We start from the raw sequence: 17,866 nt of genomic DNA, 5'->3' as shown, positions 1-17,866 counted from the left end.
TACACCATACGCCAGTGTTATAGTCACGTTTAAGTAACGCGGATGCGATTGTACAGTGTAAGAACATACTCGAAGAGTAAACGGGGTCCCGTATGTCCTCGCGTGGGATAGAAAGCATAATTTATTAATCGGGAAAAGAAAATATATTTATGTACATATGTATACCATACCATCTCTCTATTATTCTACAATTGATGAGAACAAAGAGAAAATTTTTACAGAAAAAAAAATTTAATTATTTTTAAGAATTTTATATTTTTCTAAGTAAAAAAATTAATTTAATTTTTTATTCAAGTAAAAAAATCAATTTTTTCTTTAAGTAAAAAAATTATTTTTTTTTAGTGTAATTATCGTTTTTTAATTAAAAAACATTAATAGCTTTACCTATTTTGTTATCACAATCTTAATTACTTTTTCGACAGTAATTTTTTCCATTAAATTCAATGTCAGACTAAAAAATTCTTTTAAAATGAGTAAGTGTTATTTTTATTTAAAAAAATTCAATAATTTTTCCTTCAAAATTAATTATTTTTTATTTTACAGATTTAATTATTAAAATATGCATCCTTTTCTATGCGGTGAGTTTTTTAAATTAATTAATTAATTTTTAATAAATTAATTAATTATTTTTTTTTTTTTTAGATTGGATGGGTATCAAGCGGCGTGATTGTTGGGCCAGAAACTCCAGTGTATTATTTAGAAAATTTGCGCAGTGATTTTATAAAAATTAGAGCTGCTAGACAAGTAAGTAAATAAAAAATTGTTGATATAATTATAAAAAAAATTTGAATAAATTTTCTTAGGTATTTGAAGCATCGGAGAATTACAATTATTATTTGGACCAAAGCAAGCGTGATGGTAAATATTTTAATGATAAAATTAACTAGCAACCTCAAAAAAATTTTGCTTTATTAAATAATTACTTTTGTTTAATTGAACTGCACTTTCTTAAATATTAACGTTTTTTAAGATATAAGCTCATCCCGATGTTACACTCATCAAGAGCTTTCATATGAGTACCCACATGCATTTTTTATATATTTTTCATATATACATATATATGATATACATAAATATATAAAATATATGAAAAATTCATGTGGGTACTCAAATGAAAGGTCTTGATGAGTGTAACATAGGGATGAGATTATATCTTTAAAAATGTCAATAGTTGACAAGATATAAGGTCATTTCTTAATTATTGATATTTTTAATGATATAAGCTCATCTTGATGTTACACTCATCAAGAGCTTTCATTTGAGTACCCACATGCATTTTTGACATATTTTTCATATATATATATATAGGATATATATAAATATATAAAATATATGGAAAATTGATGTGGGTACTCAAATGAAAGGTCTCGATGAGTGTAAGATCAAAATGAGCTTATATCTTTAAAAATGTCAATAGTTGACAAAATACAAGGTCATTTCTTAATTATTGATATTTTTGATGATATAAGCTCATCCCGATATTATACTCATCAAGAGCTTTCATTTGAGTACCCACATGCATTTTCATATATTTTTCATATATTCATATATATATATATATATATATATATATATATATATATATATATATATATATATATATATATATATATATATAAATATATAAAATATATGAAAAATTGATGTGGGTACTCAAATGAAAGGTCTTGATGAGTGTAACATCGGGATGAGCTTATATCTTTAAAAATGTCAATAATTCACTAGATGCAAGGTCATTTCTTACTGGCCATAAAATTTTGCTTATTCTCTTAATAATATAGATGATTTAATTACTAAATTTTTAATTTTCAGGCACATTTTTCTTTTCAATAGTGGTAGTTGTTGATTACCACTATTCAAATCAGACATTGCAAGAAATAATTGCCCCGTGGAACAAAGTAGCCGAGCTTTTTGAAAAATTAGAAACTCCTAAAATAAGAATCAATATTGCTGGAGTTGTAATTCCGAAGGTAAGTTAAATTTATATTTATTTTTATAAATCTTGTTTAACAAAATAAACTTCTAGAAAAAGATTTGGAGTTCAACACAAAAAAGAAAATTGCCGAACGGTAATTCGATAAAGTACTACCGTGTTCCATCGATATTGGAGACAATGACGACCTGGTTCCTGAACAACGCACACCACTTTGAAGCGACATCCTACCATATGTTTGCCTACATGTCAAAGTAAAGAAACTTAGTAGTGAATTTCTTGCAATTTTATCTGACACAACCTTCAATTGTAGGTACCTGTTTATCGATCCTACAGACACGAACAGCAATTGCTACTATAATTACATTATGGGCCCGTGCACTTGTGTGAAGAAAAACGAACCTGGGTCGGCATTTGGAGGGCTGGTGTGGAAAGAACATGAGTTTACTTTCAGCGCTGCACAACTAATCGCAATAGCGTATGAATTTTTTATTCATTTTATTTTATTGAATTATTTATTATTTCATTTTCTTCATATTAATTTTTTAGACCAAAATTTATTTATTATTTTTAAAATAACTTTAAAAAATTATCTACTGGGCCCATAACCTTTTAAAAAAAAATTAATTTTTTATTTTAGGTTTTTTTGATTTAAAAAAAATTTAATTTTAGTTTTTAAATGTCTTAAAAGAAGTTAATTAAATAAATTATGAAATAAATTAAAAAAATTATCAACTGGGCCCATAACCTATTAAAAATAAAATTAGTTTCTTATTTTAATTAAATAAATTTAATTTTATTATTTTAATGTCTTTAAAGTAGTTAATTAAATAAAATATGAAACAATATCTAAAAAATCATGAACTGGGCCCATAACCTATTAAAAAAAATTAATTATTTATTTTAATTAAAGAAATTTAATTTTAATGTCATTAAAGAGGTTAATTAAATAAATTAAGAAATAAATTTAAAAAATCATCAACTGGGCCCATAACCTGTTAAAAAAATTAATTTTTTTTTTAATTTAAAAAATTAAAATTTATTATTTGAAAGCCTTTAAAGAAGTTAATTAAATAAATTATCAAAAAAAAATTATAAACTGGGCCCATAACCTATTAAAAATAAAATAAATTTTTTATTTTAATTTAAAAAATTTAATTTTACTACGTAATGTCCTTAAAGAAGTTAATTAAATAAATTATTTAAAAAAATTATCAACTAGGCCCATAACCTATTAAAAAAAATTAATTTATTATTTTAGGTTCCTTTTTAAATTAAAAAAAACTTAATTTTAGTATTTTAATGCCTTTAAAAAAATTAATTAAATAAATTAGATTAATTTTTATGATTGTTATATATTTTTAGACTAGGAATTCCTTTGGACGACGTATCAAAATGTGGAACCGGTCATATAATGGCGATAATGGATCACAGCGCCAATGCAACTTGGTCGGAATGTTCAAAAGAAGCTTTTAAGAACTTTAACAGGTTAGTTTATTGATTTTATATGTTAATTTAAATAAAATGTGTAATTTTTCTATTGTTTTTGTTACAGAAATTCTGACTACGACTGCATGCGAACTATTATTTACAAAGGAGAAAATGATTACGAATAATGTCTTAATATAAACTTTACAAATCAGATAATAATCAAGAAAGGTTATGAACTGTTGAAAAACAGTTATATTATTAGAATAAAAAAAAAGTAGAATATAAAAATGAAAATATTTGTAAAACAGTCCAGTCATCTGCACTTTCTGCATTGTTGCACTTTCACCCGAAGCGCTAGAGAGTAGTTGCAATCTCTGGAGGTGGATTGACCCCAAGGATAATTGGAACCGATTCGACACGTGCCTGGGGTGAAATTTATTTAACTCGGCTTCATATATATTTATCCTAGTTCTATGTGGATTATATAAAACCCGTTTAAATTCTTATAAATCATCATTATAATCTCTTAGAGTTACTTTTGTAATTTAATGTCCTAGAAATGAATTTTTATATTTTCTCCAAAGTTTTAATTGTCATTTTTTTTTTTTATTGATATTTTTTATTATTAATGCTAAGTAAATTTAATAATAAAAAAATTTTTTAACAAATAAATTACAGCAAAAAAAATGATACAAAAATGCAATTTTATTAAAATAATTTTTTGAACAAATTTATTTGTTAAAAAAAAATTAAAAAATTGTCAATTTTAGTGTCATAATTAAATTGTAAAGTTATATAATTAATTATTGTTATTATGAATACTGAACTATCAGCAAAAATAAAATGTTTTATTGTAGAAATCAAAGTAATATAAATTTCAATTTGCATTTGAATATTAAGCAGCATCTCTTCATATATATTCAATATTATATTGAAGAGAAAGTTATGCAAATTAATTCTTAGTTTAAAAATTGATGAAATGTCATCTAGAGAAATTTATTAATAAACTTTATGGTATTTTTAATAAAGGTTAAGATTTAAAAACTAGGTGTGAATATTTGATATAAATGACAAATTTACTGAGATTAAAAATTTTTTATAGTTTTTATTGTTAAGAGAACATTAATTAAGAAATGAGCTTGTATCTTGAGAACTATTGACATTTTTAAAGATATAAGCTCATCCCGATGTTACACTCATCAAGACCTTTCATTCGAGTACCCACATCAATTTTTCATATATTTTATATATTTATATATATGATATATATGTATATATGAAAAATATATAAAAAATGCATGTAGGTACTCAAATGAAAGCTCTTGATGAGTGTAACATCAGAATGAGCTTATATCTTTAAAAATATCAATAATTAAGAAATTACCTTGTATCTTAAGAACTATTGACATTTTTAAAGATATAAGCTCATCCTGATGTTACACTCATCGAGAACTTTCATTTGAGTACCTACATCAGTTTTTCATATATTTTATATATTTATATATATGTATATATGAAAAATATATACAAAATGCATGTAGGTACTCAAATGAAAGCTCTTGATGAGTGTAACCTCGGGATGAGCTTATATCTTTAATATATATATTATATATATGTATATATGAAAAATATATCAAAAATGCATGTGGGTACTCAAATAAAAGTTCTTGATGAGTGTAACATCAGGATGAGCTTATATCTTTAAAAATGTCAATAATTAAGAAATGACCTTGTATCTTGTCAACTATTGACATTTTTAAAGATATAAGCTCATCCTGATGTTACATTCATCGAGAGCTTTTATTTGAGTACCCACATCAATTTTTCATATATTTTATATATTTATATATATATGTATATTTGAAAAATATATCAAAAATGCATGTGGGTACTAAAATAAAAGCTCTTGATGAGTGTAATATCAAGATGAGCTTATATCTTTAAAAATGTCAATAATTAAGAAATGACCTTGTATCTTGTCAACTATTGACATTTTTAAAGATATAAGCTCATCCTGATGTTACATTCATGGAGAGCTTTTATTTGAGTACCCACATCAATTTTTCATATATTTTATATATTTATATACATTATATATATGTATATATGAAAAATATATAAAAAATGCATGTAGGTACTCAAATAAAAGCTCTTGATGAGTGTAATATCAAGATGAGCTTATATCTTTAAGAAAATTAATAGTTAAGAAAGTATAGTGCAATTTAACAAAAATCATTATTTAATAATGCCAAAATTAGACTGCAAGGTTTATAGTTTCTAAATTAAATTATTATAAAAAAACATTGACAATTGTCAGCGGATTTCAGTCTCATTACGATAAATTAATTATTCTGTCCTATTTAAAAATCCTATTGGCAAATAAAGTCATGTTGCCTATTGATAATAACAGTGATTAACCTGTCTGGTGTTATTGCGCCGGTAATTCCTTTAATTGCAGGTTTTTTTTCTCCAGTAATTTAAAAGAAGAAAAAAATAAATATCAAAGGACTTACCGATTGAATAACAAAAGATTACGTCTTATTGATGTATATTAAATGAGAATATTTTTTCAAGTACTCACGTATTATCCTCACGCAAGTGCATTGTCATATTCATCAGCTGGGTGTAATTATTCTGAGGAAAAATGTTCTCGAGTCATACTCATCCGTCAGGTAAGTAAGTGAAATTTTCTTATTCGAAGGCTGAGTAGAGATTCTAACTCCTCATTTTATTTTACAAGTCAATATTTACCCACTGGAGCCCTTGGGGGCTTAGAAGTAAAGCTAAATTTTAGTCTAGTCGTCGGAATGAAAAATTATAATCTTTTCCGGACAGCTTTTATATTTGTGAAACCTTAATCCGTAAAGTGGATAATTCGGTGAGCCATTATTATGACCGTGGATAATTTTTATTTGCTTACTTATTCTTTATGCCAAACAGGTGCGGGGGGCAGAGAACGCCAGGGTACCAGTCTTAGTGAATTGTGAATTTTAAATAAACCTGTTCGGTCATTTTAATTTTTAGAACTAAACCTTGATAATTATTTATGACCGTAGTTTTACTGCTTGGAATAAAAAGTTATATGAAGAGTTCTTTTAGAGAAAATTTTTTTTAGAATTCAAAATTTTTTTATTTTCTTTAATTGCGGGACTTTTAAATATTCTTTTGAATATATTTATAATTTATAGTTTTTGATAATTTTTTTTTACAAATTTTATTTTTGTGTAAAAAATTGTTTTTTTTCAATTTTTATTTAAAATTTTATTAATAAACATTAATTAAAAATGTTTACTATTGCTATTAAATAAGAAAATTAATTTAAAACAATTTTGAATTTTTACTATTAAAAAAATTAGTGATAAAAATTAATTTAAAAAAATTTTTATTAATATAAAATAAAAAAATTAATTCAAAACAATTTTGATTTTTTATTTCATAAAAAAATTAGTGATAAAAATTAATAAAAAAAAAATTTTATGACTATTTAATAAAAAAATTAATTAAAAATTTTTATTATTGCTTTTAAATAAAGAAATTAATTAAAAACAATTTTTAATCTTTATTTATTCAAAAAATTAGTGATAAAAATTAATAAAAAAAATTTTTATTACTATTTAATAAAAAAATTAATTAAAAAACATTTTTTAATTTTTATTTATTTAAAAAATTAATAAATAAAAGTTTTATTACTATTTAATAAAAAAATTAATAAAAAAAAATTTTTATTATTTAATTAACAAAAATTAGTGATAAAAATTAATAAAAAAAAAATTTTATTACTATTTAATAAAAAAATTAATTAAAAAAAAGTTTTTACAGAAAATAAATAAAAAGAAGAAACAGTCAATAATTTTGATGCGCCAAATAAAAAAAAAGTGAGTAAAACCTGGATCGAGTTTATAAATTGAGCTCCGTCATCAGTTATCACAATAACATATAATATAAAAAGTATGTATAAGCAAACAATATATATATATTTAATCCATAACCACAATATTTATAACCGTACTTTGACTTCCTCGTTTTAAATTTCTTTATAACAATTGACAACTAAAGTTACAACTGTGTTTCAGGCGGTGAAAAAATAAAATCTTCACGGTTTGTGAATATAATTCAGCGAATAAATAAAATCGTCACGATGGAAACGTGACACGGCGTGTTGGATTGTCGTGACTCCCTTATTCTCTTGTTAAAATGTAAATTAACACTGTTATCATGTCTTTCATTACAAAACCAAGGTGCATTATTATTAATGCACATAAAAGGAGAAAACGCCCAAAAGAAGAAATGAAATTAATAATACTTTGTACAAAATGAGAGTTTTAAAAAAAAAATCGTCCAGAGGATGGGAAAAAATTTAATGGATGAGAAATTTAATGGTTCGTATGAAGAAGACCAAGTTTAAAAGTTAAGACACCGTGTAATGTATTATTTTTAAAAATCAAAGTACAACAGGAAGTACTTTCGCTGGCGGTATATCTTCCCGATCTGCTGGAGGTGTCAACAGAATTAACAATGCAATTTATTGTTTTTCAGATCCAGAATAAAACATTTATAATGTAAAAGCACCAATTATTGACACCTAAATTTTGTGTTCCAATTATTGACACCAATTATTTTGTAATTAATAATCATTCAGTTGAATGTAATTATCTGATATTGTTAATTTTTAATACTTAATTTATTTTTTTTTAAATAATTTTTAATTTGACTGCCGTGACTTGTGAATGATAACTAAATAAAATTTTGCTTTATTAAATAATGACTTTTGTTAAATTGCACTGTACTTTCTTAAATATTGACGTTTTTAAAGATATAAGCTCATTCCGATGTTACACTCATCAAGAGCTTTCATTTGAGTACCCACATGCATTTTTGATATATTTTTCATATATACATATATATGATATTTAATATATATAAAAATATGAAAAATTATTGTAGGTACTCAAATGAATGGTCTCGATGAGTGTAACATCGGAATGAGCTTATATCTTTAAAAATGTCGATAGTTCACAAGATACCAGATCATTTTTTAATTATTGATATTTTTAAACATACAAGCTCATTCTGATGTTACACTCATCAAGAGCTTTCATTTGAGTACCCACATGCATTTTTGATATATTTTTCATATATACATATATATGATATATATATATAAATATATGAAAAATTGATGTGGGTATTCAAATGAAAGGTCTCGATGAGTGTAACATCAGGATGAGCTTATATCTTTAAAAATGTCGATAGTTCACAAGATACCAGATCATTTTTTAATTATTGATATTTTTAAACATATAAGCTTATTCTGATGTTACACTCATCAAGAGCTTCCATTTGAGTCCCCACATTCATTTTTGATATATTTTTCATATATACATATATATTAGGATGGCGCAAAAAAACCGACTATTTTTTTTTTTTGAGTCTCGAGTTAAAAAATGTTAGTTTTTGATGTTTTAAGAGCTCTCTCCAAAGGACAGCTTAAAAAAAAATTTTTAAGAGGTCGCTCCAAATTTTTTTAAATTTCAAAAATCGTCAAAAATCGAATTTATTTTTTAATTTTTTTTCCCGTTACGGTATAATTCTATAGACTAAAAAAAAATAAGTTTCTGAAAATTTCAGTTCAAAATTTGAATTTTGAAAGGTCGCTCATATTTTTTTTCAATTTATTAGTGCATTAGTTTAGATTTTTTCGAGCGACCTTTTACTATTCAAATTAAAATTCCATGCATTTTTTTTTTTTTTTATTTAGTACAATAATCGATAAAAATACATCACGAGATGAACTAAAAATCAAGCACAACATAGAAAATATAATTTTTTTTTAATTTAATAATTTTATTTAATCAACTGCCAGGCGTGGGTTCGAATCCCAAGCTGGTCTTAGAAACCAGCTTGGTTGAGATTTGACCTTGCCGCGTAGGTTTAGATTTTTCAAATCAAAAGACCCCAACGTACCACTCCCAACACTTAAAGTCGGCGATATGACTAATTAAAGAAAAAAAAAAAAAGTTATGAGCGACCTTTCAAAATTTAAATTTTGAACTGAAACTTTCAGAAACTTATTTTTTTTTGTTCTATAAAATTATACCGTAACGGGAAAAAAAATAAAACAAAAAAAAATTCGATTTTTGACGATTTTTGAAATTTTTAAAAATTTAAAGTGACCTCTTAAAAATTTTTTTTTGAGCTGTTCTTTGGTGAGGGCTCTTAAAACATCAAAAACTAACATTTTTTTCACTCGAGACAAAAAAAAAAAAAATAGTCGGTTTTTTTGCGCCACCCTAATATAATATATATATATATATATATATATATATATATATATATATATATATATATATATATATATATATATATATATATATATATAATATATATATAAATATATGAAAAATTGATGTGGGTACTCAAATGAAAGATCTCGATGAGTGTAACATCGGGATGAGCTTATATCTTTAAAAATGTTAATAGTTGACAAGATACAAGGTAATTTCCTAATAATGTATCTAGAGATAGAGCATTATCTCTCAACAATATAGATCATATATTTCTCAACTATTAATTTTTTTAATTCTAAATTATTTTAAATTAGTGATTGCATAAATAAATGAACGATTATTACTAATATTGTAGATCATTAAATAAGATTTCAAATAGGGTGTCAATAGTTGGATCCCTGTCGCTAATTGGTGTCTTTACCTTAATTGCGAAGATGAGTCGAGAAAGAAAAATAACTTTCACCATTTATTGTAAGGATTGATGCCGGAATCAATAATCAATGCGGTTATTTAAATAACTATTTAAATAACACTCGACTAGATAATCTAATTGTTACAGTTATGTAGATCGGTTTTGATAGAATCTACAAATAGATCGCGTGATCGCAAGGCGTGATTGATCTGTAGAGAAATCTTTCTTCATGGAAGCATCACAGATAGAAATTACGCATCGATCGTAACAAGACGACGATCATCGTACTGGATACCCACTTTTACCGCGAAAGTATTGTTGGTATGAGTTTTACGGATTATTTGATAAATATTGTTATTATAATTATTAGTGGTTTGATATTGTAATTTACTATTAGCTTCTTTCTAATGTGATTATAATTGCATATAATTAACATTCGATAGAGAAATTACTATCGTTTTATTCGTTATTAATATTTATTATTTTTTATTCTGATTTCTATTAGTAGTTATGCTACTGTAAGGACGTTTGAGAGATTATGTCCCTGGAGATTTTAGTAACAATGTGTGGATATGGTATATTGTGTATTGTTGTGATAAATAACAGTTTATTAGGTGATGTAATGAAAATTTATATGATATACTGCGTCAATGTTGTTGATTGCACGGAACACTGCCAATTTTATGTAATATTTTGCAATCGTTATGATAAAATAACTTGAAAAATATTTCATATTTAAATTATGTAAAAGATATTACCTTTTTTTCTTTTTTTGAATATCCGGTGTTAGTTTTTTAAATTCAATATTTTTTTTTTAATTCAAGAAAAATTATTATTTATAGAGATTTTGTAATTAAATTTTTTTAGAAAGCAATTGATTAGAAAATTCTTTTAGAGAAATTTTTTCTTAAATATTGAATTTAATTTTTTCAACTTAAATAAAATTATTTAATTATTTAATTATATATCTTTCATAACTTTACACGGAAAAAAGTAAACTGTAATAAATAACAGTCGATTTATAATAAGCAATGATCAACTGCTAAAAATTACCATGTCAAATAGTAAAATCGTGATTTTCTATTCACTATATAATATTTACCATTCAAACGTTACAATTTACTCTTTACATGGGAGAAAATACTATTTCAAACAGTATTATTCGCTATGCAAATGTTTAAAATGTTAAAGTATAATAATTAACAATTCAGACTTTGATATTTATCATTTCGTAACTAAAAAATGATCTTATGATATGTAAAAAGTATAAAATAAAGTTAGTAAATTTCTAATACAAGCAACATCAATATTTACTAAGTAAAATGGTAAATTTTAAACGCAACGCTAAAAATCAAACTGTAATTATTGACTTGCTTGGACTGGTAAAATGTATATTTTAAAAGTATAATTTTTACTGTTTCAAATGTTAAATTCTCCCAGAGTAAGACCCCCTTCTCTTTCATCTGAGTTCCCCTTCTCTTCATAATATGGACTATTTATTAAAATGGCAATTTTTACTGTTTGAAACTGTAATTTTTTAAGATAAAAGAGTCGTTATTTACTATAGTGACAGCTAATAATCACTTATTTTGAATATTAAATTATAAATTGTGGCTTTTATACTTTCTACATTAAGTTCCGTAATATTTATATTTTTGCCACCCCGGTGTCCGCTTTACTGTTTGCAACTATAAAAATTAACCGGAATCCGAGTGAATATTACAGTTTACTTTTTTCAGTGTGAGTCTTTCCTTAAATTTCCTTCATAAATTAGTTTCTTGATTTGGTTAATCTAATTATCCAACGCTGTACACGGAAAAAAGTAAACTGTAATAAATAACAGTCGATTTATAATAAGTAATGATCAACTGCTAAAAATTACCATTTCAAACAGTAAAATCCTGATTTTACTATTCACTATATAATTTTTACCATTTAAACGTTACAATTTACTCTTTCCGTGGAAGAAAATACTATTTCAAACAGTAATATTCGCTATGTAAACGTCTAAAATGTTAAAGTATAATAATTAAGAACTCAGACTTTGATATTTATCATTTCGTACCTAAAAAATGATCTTATGATATATAAAAAGTATAAAATAAAGTTAGTAAATTTCTAATACAAGCAACATCAATATTTACTAAGTAAAATGGTAAATTTTAAACGCAACGCTAAAAATCAAACTGTAATTATTGACTTGCTTGGACTGGTAAAATGGATATTTTAAAAGTATAATTTTTACTGTTTCAAATGTTAAATTCTCCCAGAGTAAGACCCCCTTCTCTTTCATCTGAGTTCCCCTTCTCCTCATAATATGGACTATTTATTAAAATGGCAATTTTTACTGTTTGAAACTGTAATTTTTTAAGATAAAAGAGTCGTTATTTACTATAGTGACAGCTAATAATCACTTATTTTGAATATTAAATTATAAATTGTGGCTTTTATACTTTCTACATTAAGTTCCGTAATATTTATATTTTTGCCACCCTGATGTCCGTTTTACTGTTTGAAACTATAAAAATTAACCGGAATCCGAGTGAATATTACAGTTTACTTTTTTCCGTGTACATGAATTGTAATTACATATTTGAATATAGTGACGAACTAAATTCTAGTGTTTAGATATGCCAAACATTCGTCGAATAAATGATCAAACCTCTCCTTTAACACCTCAGCAGTTATTTCTCTATCAATGAAAATTTCTTTGCAAATGACATTCCAAATATCGAGTTCATCATTTCGTAATTTATTGAAAACGAACTCTCTTCCATGCTTAAAAAGCCTGAGATTAATCAGGGCACAATATTCAGCAATTGACCAATTGTTCATTTTTTTGGGCAGATAAACACTATAAATGATAACTGATCCATATGTTTAAAACAAATGAAAATGGATAAATTAACAATTGCAAGGCAAATTCTATACAGTTACACATATAAAAAATGTATATAAACGTAAGAATAAATCTAAGAAATCTTGCCACATTTTCCATGTCATTTTTGGTGTAGATGTTCAATATCATATTCGTTGATAGAATCTTTGATCTTATAAAACTGAGTTTGATTAGTTTTGAATTTAAAGATGAATTGCTCTGCAATCCATTTAAAGGAGTCTTGGTAACAATTTTATTTAATAGTAATGAAATTTTATTACTATTTAATAAAACGTTTATTTGGCTAATCCCAAATAAAGATTTATTAAATATTAATAAAATTTCCTTAAATACTAATAAAAATTTTCTTAAATACTAATATATGTTTTATTAAACACTAATAAAATTTTATTAAATACTAATAAATTTTTCTTAGTATCTAAAAGATGTTGCCTGTCATAAAGACAACATAAAATTTGGGAGTAAACAAAAGTAGGTTATTAAATCCTACACTGATAAAAAAATTATCTTGACTCAAGAGCCAAAATCTTGAACCAAGAATACCATTTTAAAGAAAATTGTTTTCTTGAGTCAAGAGAATAAATTCTTGAAACAAGAAAATTTTCTTAGAACAAGAATAATTTCTTGACACAAGAATTTATTATCTTGACTCAAGAAAATCATTTTCTTCAAAATGGTATTCTTGGTTCAAGAGTTTGGCTCTTGAGTCAAGTCATTTTTTTTATCAGTGTACTTAAGGTAGTTGTAGCGTGATAGGCATTTCAACAGAAAATTATGAAATTTTTTTTATTGAAAGATAAATATATTAATAATTTACTACCAAAATTTCAGATCAATTGACCGCACCGTTTTTGAGTAATTAATTTTCGAAATTGTATCTTTTACACTTAGCGGTATAGAGAGATGATAAAGTTAGTATGAAATCTTTGGCCCACTCGAGTGGTATGGAAGATTTCATACTAACTTTACCATCTCTCTATACCGCTACGTGTAAAAGATGCAATTTCAAAAATTAATTACTCAAAAACGGTGCGGTCAATTGATCTGAAATTTTGATAGTGAATTATTAATATATTTATCTTTCAATAAAAAAAATTTCATAATTTTCTGTTGAAATGCCTATCACGCTACAACTACCTTAATATTATTTATTAAAAGATATTACTGTGAAAATCTAATTGACTATATTATAATTAATACAAATTTATGTTATATTATGAAACATAAATTATGTATTGTAATTAAGCACATTTAACTTTTATATGTTTATATACCTTAATAAATTAAATTGATCAATATTAATTTTTTTTTTTGAGATTATTTGCTTACCGTGAAACTTTTGGAACAAGTACAAACTACGCGTATTAATGACAGCAAACGAAAGCGACACTCGTAGTTATTTTAATAAACACATATTAGTATTTAAGAAAATTTGATTAAATACTAGTATAAATTTTAGTATAAAAAAGACGAAAATTAACACAAGAGTTAAATTGCACGATGCTTACAGTAGGTTTACGTCCTCAATTTAATTCTATACTTATTTAGGAACAAAATAATAATAAAATTCAATTATAAAACTAATAGATTAAAAAAAAAGTAATAGTAATTGAAAAAAAAAAATGAATTGAACGGATTATTGACCTAGTGTACAGATATAATTAAACTCCTGGAGTGGTTTACGTTCCAGGTAGTTTAAAAAATAAAAATATAAGTACATACATGGAGTAATATAAAGAATATATACTATAAAAGTCCCAAGGCGTCGTTTGTAAAGTAAAGGATATATTATATATTATATACCTTGGGATCGGCATCCCAGGCACGAATAGGGCACGGCAAGGAGTCAGTTATCGTGAGGTATTTACAGTATACATACAATATATAATACACCATACAGTAGACATACCTTAATCATTACTTGTATATTTATACACACATAATAATAATACTGCTGATGATACCGTTATTTGGAAGGTATTATATATAGTACTGCATTCACCTAGCGTCTATATATAAATCCTAATTACATCAACCCGATAGCAAAATTAGTATACAAAAATAAACTTAATATTTATTTTATTTATTTATTTTAAGACTATTTATTCTGAACGTCACAAGACTTTAACCAGAACAATAATGAGATTTTGTTTTTGCAAAAACAATGGCCTTGTACATCCGCCGGAAATAATTCGAATTAAAAGGTGAGAAAAGTTTTTAAAATAATAATCCCAATTGAATGTAATATAATTATAAGGTAGCAAAAAAAAAATTATTTTTATTTAAATTCCTGAATATATTAATAATGTTACTTGAGGAATTTAAATAAATTCATGTTTATTGTATATATAAACATATATGTGAACGGGAAAGTGAAATGTGTATAATAAACTCATGAGATCTTGTCTTGTCTATTATAAACTCATGTCACTGCTCCTGTTTGGCCTTATATTACATTTTAATTATTATTATTATAACAATTATTTATTTTAATTCGCAGGCGTATGTGAATTCCATCCTACGCTTGCTGTAATATATTTATTATTTATTATATTACTAGATTTCATTTTGTAACTCTTGATACTAATTTTATTTTTTTTTGTTAAATATTTTTACCAATTAATTAACCGCTAATCATGTAATTACAGTCAGGATAAGTTTGTATATCAGATTAGAGTCAATCATTGAGATAAGAAGCCGCCGCTTGGAATCCCGTTTTAATATTTTCAAGATATAAATGACTTTTATCAATTAACGGCTTATTTAAACACTTACAATGTAGCAAATTATAGATTATTTCTTCAATTTCTATTTATTATTTTAGCAACTTGCAATTTGCTCATTTTTTAATTAAAAATTTAATTATTTAAAGAGTATAAGCACTTGGTAAAAAAAAATAATTTTTGAATTATTTTAAGGATCTTTTTAGGTTGATATAAAAATTAATTTATTAAAAATTTGAAGTCTTACTAAAGAGCAGTCACGTAGTGACTGCTCAAAATTAAGGATTGTAAATGAAAAAATTTAGACTTGATGGTTTTTTGATATTTATGACACTATACATAGTCTGGGTACTTTTTAAATAAATTTTAAAAATAATAGTGCTATCACAGGATCAATTACTAATTATTTAATGGACAAATGTCACGGAACAAATTTATAGAACCAACAAACTATTAAAAACTCCTCGAAAAACTTTAAATAAAAAATCGACTACTAAAAAATATATTAAACCAAAAGGCACTAATTCTTATGAAGACCTTTCTGATGATACCAAATTAAACTACAAAAATTCCTTTAAAAATAATAATATGCTCGTCGGAAAATTTTCCTTACTCTCTCAAATATTTAAATCATAAATGACTATCGGTGAAAAAATATCAAACCCAATTTACGATAAAGATATACCCGTTTAAAATTTTTCTTAGTCTCTTAATTATATAAATTAATTTTTGACAAACCACATTGACATGTACAAAACAAAATAAATAAATAAACAATTTTTGTTCATCGCGAAATTCTATTCTATTTATAACAACGAAAAGTTATCATAGTAAATGAACTATTTTTGAAAAGGAATTGAAACATTTAAAATGACCTAATTCAAGTTTCCTTCCAATGGTCCTAAATTTAATTTAAAAACTTATTATCAATTATATAAATTAATTTATTAAAAATTTAAAGTCTTACTAAAGAGCAGTCACTACGTGACTGCTCAATATTAAGGATTGTAAATGAGAAACTTTAGACTTGATGATTTTTGATATATGACACTATACATAGTCTGGGTACTTTTTAAATAAATTTTAAAAATAATAGTGCTATCACAGGATCAATTACTGATTATTTAATGGACAGATGTCAAGGAACAAACTTATAGAGACAACAAACTATCAAAAACTCCTCGAAAAACGTTAAATAAAAAAGCGACTACTAAAAAATCTATTAAACCAAAAGGCACTAATTCTTATGAAGACCTTTCTGATGATACCAAATTAAACTACAAAAATTCCTTTAAAAATAATAATATGCTCGTCGGAAAATTTTCTCTTACTCTTGAAATTATTTAAATCATAAATGACTATCGCTGAAAAAATATCAAACCCAATTTACGATGAAGATATACCCGTTTAAAAATTTTTCTTAGTCTCTTAATTATATAAATTAATTTTGACTAATAACCACATTGACATGTACAAAACAAAATAAATAAATAAACAATTTTTGTTCATCGCGAAATTCTATTCTATTTATAACAACGAAAAGTTATCATAGTAAATGAACTATTTTTGAAAAGGAATTGAAACATTTAAAGTGCACTAATTCGTCTCTTTTCAATGATCCTAAATTTAATTAAAAAATTTTATTATCTTATATATATTTTCCTTCTCTTAATTATATAGATTATTCTGCAATTTTTTGCAAAATAAAAACAAACTATTTAGATTAGATACCAATTCTTAGAACCGAACAAATATTTTAATTAATTAGTGATTAATTATTCCAATTTAAATATGTAATTTTAATTAACAATATGTACATATTGATTAGATTTTTTAAGAGAAAGTATTATTCTTTTTATGGTTGATAACCGATACGGATAGAAATCGAGCATATACTGTTTCCTTAGTTCTTAAGATTCAAACTTATCACTTACTGCATTAATTTAATTTTTTTTTAGAGTTTTCAGGCGCAAGTCCGAGTTATCAATTAGCAGATAACTTATTGCTTGCAGAAAAAAAAAGTGATAACTCAATAAGAAAGGTGTGAAAGTGCTTAAGAGCATTGAAAAATCCGTGCAATCGAGTAATTGGTCACTAAAAGTAATCGCAGTACATATTATGTTGGATTGCATGCATATCCAGGTCGCTGAAGCTAAATATCGTTTACAGAAAACTTTTTTG

General features: G+C 24.7%; 1 protein-coding gene across 1 annotated transcript; it reads left to right on the top strand.

Annotated features, from left to right (window-relative positions):
- Window positions 1-828: 828 nt before the first annotated feature.
- LOC123265589 lies at window positions 829-3,925 on the top strand. Its single transcript, XM_044729373.1, has 6 exons — window positions 829-858; window positions 1,813-1,970; window positions 2,027-2,187; window positions 2,247-2,411; window positions 3,299-3,421; window positions 3,489-3,925. Exons 3-6 carry the CDS (start codon window positions 2,114-2,116, stop codon window positions 3,547-3,549), a joined length of 423 nt encoding a protein of 140 aa, XP_044585308.1. The 5' UTR covers window positions 829-858; window positions 1,813-1,970; window positions 2,027-2,113; the 3' UTR covers window positions 3,550-3,925.
- Window positions 3,926-17,866: the final 13,941 nt, after the last annotated feature.

The sequence above is a fragment of the Cotesia glomerata genome, linkage group LG5 (genome assembly GCF_020080835.1).
Source record: "Cotesia glomerata isolate CgM1 linkage group LG5, MPM_Cglom_v2.3, whole genome shotgun sequence".
NCBI classification, from domain to species: Eukaryota; Metazoa; Arthropoda; class Insecta; order Hymenoptera; family Braconidae; genus Cotesia; species Cotesia glomerata.
The sequence above is the reverse complement of the archived record's forward strand: the minus strand, read 5'-3'. Positions and strand labels throughout refer to the sequence as shown.

Coding starts and splice junctions, on each gene's coding strand:
- LOC123265589 (XM_044729373.1), top strand. CDS start 2,114: ATGACGACCTGGTTCCTGAACAACGCACACCACTTTGAAGCGACATCC. Junction 2,188..2,246: donor ATGTTTGCCTACATGTCAAA/GTAAAGAAACTT, acceptor CTTCAATTGTAG/GTACCTGTTTATCGATCCTA. Junction 2,412..3,298: donor GCACAACTAATCGCAATAGC/GTATGAATTTTT, acceptor ATATATTTTTAG/ACTAGGAATTCCTTTGGACG.